General features: G+C 35.2%; 1 protein-coding gene across 1 annotated transcript; it reads right to left on the reverse strand.

Moving 5' to 3' along the window:
* Window positions 1-856: 856 nt before the first annotated feature.
* On the reverse strand, window positions 857-3,998 carry nanp (N-acetylneuraminic acid phosphatase). The gene is made up of 2 exons (XM_053502214.1): window positions 3,857-3,998; window positions 857-1,887 (listed from the first exon to the last, which is right to left on the reverse strand). The coding sequence occupies exons 1-2, from the start codon at window positions 3,944-3,946 to the stop codon at window positions 1,249-1,251; spliced, it is 729 nt and encodes a 242-aa protein (XP_053358189.1). The 5' UTR covers window positions 3,947-3,998; the 3' UTR covers window positions 857-1,248.
* Window positions 3,999-6,465: the final 2,467 nt, after the last annotated feature.

Consider the following 6,465-nt stretch of genomic DNA (forward strand, 5'->3'; position numbering starts at 1 on the left):
TTTACCTAAGGGAAAAACATCGGCTGTCACATCTACTCACAGTAACTACCTTATTCAAAAATGACTTAAGCAGAAAAAATTATTAAGGAGAAAGTAAGTTGTGGAGATGGGAAGAATTTCGATTTTCTTATGTATTTTTTCTGTATTCTTTGGGAATCACTGACTCCAAAATGTTTTTTTTTTTTTTTTTAAAGAAATTTTTAATGTAGACATGTTTGAGTTCGAGGTGGTAAAATGTTGCAGTTCCTTTAAATGTTTTGCACTTTAAATGAGCCATTTATTGGCAGGCAGCACAGCATCAGTAATGCAGCAAATTACTTACTAAATTTGTTTAGGATTGTAAAAAAAAAAAAGTCTTTACAATTATTGGATCAGGATATTTACAAAATACTAAAAGAATCACTATGCAAATTAAATCAGCACCCAGGTATCGTGATATGGTATCGGGTGCTTCCTGGTGATTCCCATCCCTAATACGTTGTAACATCTAATCACCTGCTGATTTAGTACTTATGAGTAAAATACCCCTGGTAGTTTTGAGCATCTCCATAAGGCCTTAAAAATGTATTGGACTTATGATACAATATCTATGATATCGATTCCCCCTAATCTCGATTTCATTATTACAATAATAGTATTATCTAAAAAACAACAACAATCATGCACCAAGCATCTCATTTGAAATCAGTAAGTTATAGAATCGACAAGAATGTGCACAAAATTATGTAAATTTTAAAAAATGTTCATACCGCAGAAGGCTGTGATTAGGCTGAGGTAATATAAACAGTCAAATGTGTAGTTTGTCAATTTAATGTTTATTTTTTAATTAATTTTAATTGGTAAATATTGGCAAACATCCAATGATTTGCTGTTAGCCTAGATAAATACATTTAAATGAAAATATGGTACATTTAATAGTTACACGTCACAGTTTAAATTGCAAATGCAATATGATATATATATGTATATTTTTTATCAACTTGTATAACCCTACAATGTCCATGGACATAAACGATTGTATGTGATGGTCATGTACTGAAGTCCTAGCAAGGATGTAATCCTGCCTCGTGCCCAGTGTTGCTGGGATAGATTGTGAATTCCCTGCACCTCTACAACATTGGAATAGTGTTTATTTTAAATCAGTACACATTATAAAATTATGATTTGCACAAAAATTTGTAAAAAATCTGTTAATTTTTCTAAATATTAAGCCGGAAACATCGCTACTGCTTAGCCAGCTTAGAAATATCATTTCAGCTGAGCTAAAACATTTGGCAAGTCTAGCACAGAGGGAATGGTGTAATCAGGAGTCACACCATTGTCCGGGAGAGTGCCTCTGCTCTTATTAATCCACACTGTAGCTCGAACCCCTGCATTAATTCCACCCTGGATATCTGTGTCCAGCGAATCTCCTACCATGATGCAGTCCTGTGGTTTTACTCCCAACAGCCCGAAGCAGTGCGAGAAAATAGAGACTGCAGGCTTCTGCTCAGCATATTCTCCTCCTACAACCACAGCGCTGAAGAGTCCCTCACACCTCAACGCCTCCAGCTTCTCCCGCTGCGTCTGGGCATCACCGTTAGTCAGCAGCAGCAGTTTGTACGAATGCTTAAGCTTTTGCAGCAAGGCTAAAACTTCAGGAGATAATGCTAGAGCCTGGAGACGTGTGGTTTTCCAAGTGTAGTAACAGTCTGAGGCCAGAGCGCGGCCAGGATCCACACTTTTATTCACTTCCTGCAGGGCTTCGAGCCAGTGGTTTATCCGAACGTCATCTATCGTTATGCCTGCAGATGGGTCGAACTTTTCCTCGTAAAGTTTACGGGCAAACCGCTTACAAATATCACTGGGGTCTGTGTCCTTCAGTTTACTTCTCAACAGCTCACAGACCTGTCAGGTTTACAAGACATGTTTCAATAAGTTATATTATTCCTAAATACTGGACTTTTTTTTATTTTTATTAATGCTTACTACTACTATATAACAGTATAGTATGATGCTACATACTGGGTAACAGATCAAGATATAGCCATGAAGAATTCTATGGTTCCTAGTCTAAGAATAGTGGACAGCAAAACTCCAAAAATAAAATAATTCAGTTGTTTCGATTTTCTCCAGCTGAAATATTTAGCATTTAATGCTTTTGATGGCTTAGGAGGAACTTTCATTGGGAAAGAAAAAACTTTTTTTTTTTTAATAAATTACGATAATTTGAGCAGGTTGGCACAGTGATTAAATGTTAATTTCAGTCACATGCTCACACCTCTCATCCATGTACGCTTTTAAACTGTCTCCCACCCATCTGTTTTTAGGATCTGCTTCAACCTAGTTAGGGTTGCAGACCTGGTGCTTATCCCAGGAACACTTTGGACAAAGTAGGAGCATTCACCACCCGATCCAGTACAATGCAACATGCACACCCATACACTTATTAACATCCATGAGCAATTTAGCCTATCCATTCCACCTACCTGCATGGATTTCTATAATAGAGGTAATTATAATAATATTACTTATAATAATAATGCGCACAAGTGGACTGCTGACTATACACTGCCCCTAGACATGAATACATATGTGCATTGTGCCTGGTAATGTACTGGTGTTCGTGTAATGTTTTATAATACAATGCAAACCTTTCCATTCAGGCAAATATGCATATACATACAAACAGCTTGTGTCTGTTGGAACCCTTTTGTTTAACTGAAATATGCAAGTGTATTACAGTTCATATTGTCTGGCTGTCTCTGAGTCTCTCTAGGTCATAGAGAGACTCATATAATAGGTTATTTTGATGTATGGGACTGGTTCTTTTATGTAACACAGGGCACCTGGCCAAAAATGTAAATATACTCTCTCTGCTGATAATAATCAGATCTTTATTTGTAGAAGATGTTTGTTTGTACGTCTCTCCCAGATAGGGCTCAGCTGGTAAATGTAATGAGGTGCGGCGGACACAACAAGCAGTAATTCTTCTTTTTAAAATTCATCTTAAAAATGACAAATGTTCCATCCAGGCTGTAATCCTGCCTAATGTGTTAATGTGTCCTGCCAGAACAGACTATGGATTCCCTACAACCCTGCGACCAGAATAAATCAAGGTTTTTTTTAACAGAAAAAAAAATGTTATTAAGGAGAAGGTAAGATTGTAGAGATAAGGAAAAATTCGATATGGTTCTGTATCATGATTCTTTGGAAATCACTGATACCATAAATACATTTTTAGTTTAGATGTTTGCATTTAAGGTGGTAAAATGTTTCAGTTCCTCAATAATACTTAAAACCGCCTTATGATCCACTTTAAACTAGAGACGCATTGGCAGGCTGCACAGTATCCTGTGTGGTAGGAGCAAATTACTTGCTAAATTTGTTTAGAATTGTAAAAATAAAAAACTTTACAATTAATTAATCAAGATATTAACAAAATCATGAATTATTATTATTATTATTATTATTATTATAAATAACATGCATGTAATACAGCTGTAAAAACACTACAGCAGGGGAATTCAACTAAAATAAATGTTAAAGCACAAAATAAGAATTCCCAGAAAACCATACAAGAGTAAATTGTACATTTTTAAAACAAAAACTGTCAATTTTTAAAAAGGAAAAGTGTCAGTTAGCTGTTACAGAACTACAACTTCCATAATCCTTTTCTTCCCTAACCTGAAAACACACTGTCATTCATGTTTAATATATATATATATATATATATGCTAAGTTAATTGAAAAGAATATAAACTTAGCAGTGGGTTAAAGCGCAGCACATAAAACAGGTTTTTCTTCTTTCTATTTACTTTGTGTCACTGTGTGTAATGTTCTCTCAGTCACTCATTTCAGCCTCTTTAAGTCCCACCTTGTCCGTGGCGAGCTGTCCTGCTCCTGCTGTGTCCACCAGCGTGTTGTCCAGGTCAAACAGTATCGCTGAGACTCCGTCTTTATCCATATCGAGGTTTGAATCACCAAAGCCGGACCCGGATTAAAGCGTTTAAACAACCAGGAAGTGGAACTACAACCGCTCGTGCGAAATACAGGAAGTGGATTTAGCTAAGCATCATGGGAGTTGAAGTTTTACTGCATACCACGCTACCCGCTTTAAAGTCCTTAAAGCTCAGGGCATTTAAGGTTCTATTTAATTTATAATTTTTAAATAAACATCTTTAGGGATCAGGATTGTGCAGTATAGAGTGACATATAAATCCAACATGATGAACTGAATTTTAGGTCATTTTAACAAACATGACTAAGCTGCTTTGTGACAATGTCACTTGTTAAAAGCACTATACAAATAAAATTGAATTGAGTTGAATTAAATTGAGAAATAGGTCACATTGCACTTTATGCTGTCTCAGCTAGTCAGATAATTAGGTCTCTAAGTTAGCTAGTTAGTTTTTTGTTAATTTATGTTGTACATTTATGTTGCATGTACCACCTTGGTCCTGGAGAAACATTGATTCGTTTCACTGTGTACTAACTATATGGTTGAAGTGACAATATAGCAAGCATGACTCGACTTGTAGTTGTAAGATTAATATTTTAATATATAAGCACATACATTTTTTAAAATCGTAATTGACATATGCTGTGTTGCTAGCAAAGATCTGTGCCACTTGGGTTTTAAGGGTTTTAAATGAGTCAATAATACCTGTAAAGTAAAGTGAACAAACCTACATCCTGCTTTTATTTGTTCAACCCCTTCTTATTCTGTGTACTGAGTTTATTGTCCTGTGTAACACTGCAACTCGCCAAATGTCTTCCGTTTTTGTTATTTGCACTAACACATTGTATATACAGTACAGTACTCTGATCACCTATAACATTATGTCCACCCACCTAATATTGAGTTGGTCCTCCCGTTTCGTCACAGTAATGACCTGTGTGTTCTGATGCCTTTCTAGTAGAACCTACAGGGGTACATTTCACCACCTCAAACTTATCTCAAACATATTGGGTGACAATAGTAATGGAAATTAATGGGTGACCCTTTCATAATCCAGCATCAGCATACACTTTGTGACAGAGATTTTCCTTTAATGGGGGCATTCTTTCCCAATTTTCCTAAAAACCAAAGTACACCCACATTCAGGAGTGGTCGAGTTACCAGTATAACTGTATAAACAGGTCACCTTCAAATTAAAATTTTATTTGTCACATACACAGTCATACAAATTACGATATGCAGTGAAATGTCTAGACGACTGCCGGTGACCTTAAAATAAAAGACTATTAATAGAAAATTAATATATTAAAGAAAACGGGTCTGTTTTCTTACAAAATATCAAAAACCTGTTTTCTTACAAAATATAAAATTTTCTCAATTTCCTAAATGCTCTTGTACAGTACAGTATATTTCAATTTGTACAGTATATTTCTATTTTTTATGTACAGCATATTTCTATTTTTATTTTTAGTTCAATTTTTCCTAGTTTAATTTATTTTTTTCAATTTAATTTTTCTATCTTGTTTCTTTTATTCATATTTATTTTTTTTATTTCTTAATTAAAATTTCTTAATTAAAAAATTATTTTATTTATTAATTCTCTTTTAGGGTCACTGGCAGTCGTATAAGCATTTCACTACATTTCGTACTGTGTATGACTTCTGTATGTGACAAATAAAATTTGAATTTGAATTTGAAAAATAGAAAGTAAATTTAACTAAGAAGGTATAAAAAAAAATCTGTGCAATACAAAATATACAATATAAGAAAAATATAAGAAAAATATAAGAAAAATAAGAAAAACCCAGCTGTACAATATATAAAATATAAAATATATGGAATTGTGCGGGAATGAAGTTGAATATTAATTTAAATATCCGGGGTGGTGGGGTGTTTAAAGTGACTTATGTGCATCAGGGAAACAGAATAAAATAGAGTAAGTAGCTAATGTCCATGAATGTGCTTGTGTGCAGTGAACACTAGTGTCAATGAATGTCCGAAATGTCCAGAGTGAGTGCAAGAAACATATGTGTGGATGGTGGGAAGAAGCTCCTTCTCAGTCTCTCTGTGTTGGTCTTCAGGGAGCGGAAACGCTTTCCTGACCTCAACAGAGAGAGCAGTCCATTGCTGAGGTGGCCGAGGTCCTTCATACATGGTGCTGTTTCCGAACATACATCTGAAATTTTTGCATTATAAGCAAGACATTCTGTGTTTCTGATACACAGCAGTTGTAGGTGCTCACACAGGTGCTCAGAAAAAAATGGTTAAGTGGTTAAATCATTGTAAGCACTGTGGCCTCACACCTTCAGAGTCAAGGGTGCAATTCCCAGTTCGAATCTGTGTGTAGTTTGAATGAATGAATGAAAATCACCTGTCATTTGCACAATCAATCTCTTGAAATGCACAGGAAATCATCTGCTTATCGGCTATAATCCATAGTCATCCCATTAAAGAGGTGACAAGAAAACACTCACTTACCTTCTATACCGCTTTATCCTGTATTCAGGTACGCCAAAAATTTTTAG

The sequence above is a fragment of the Clarias gariepinus genome, chromosome 8 (assembly GCF_024256425.1).
Source record: "Clarias gariepinus isolate MV-2021 ecotype Netherlands chromosome 8, CGAR_prim_01v2, whole genome shotgun sequence".
NCBI classification, from domain to species: Eukaryota; Metazoa; Chordata; class Actinopteri; order Siluriformes; family Clariidae; genus Clarias; species Clarias gariepinus.

Excerpts from the sequence above, each read along its gene's own strand:
- nanp (XM_053502214.1), bottom strand. The coding sequence starts at position 3,946 with ATGGATAAAGACGGAGTCTCAGCGATACTGTTTGACCTGGACAACACG. Across the intron at positions 1,888-3,856 it reads GACAGCTCGCCACGGACAAG|GTCTGTGAGCTGTTGAGAAG; the intron begins GTGGGACTTAAA and ends TAAACCTGACAG.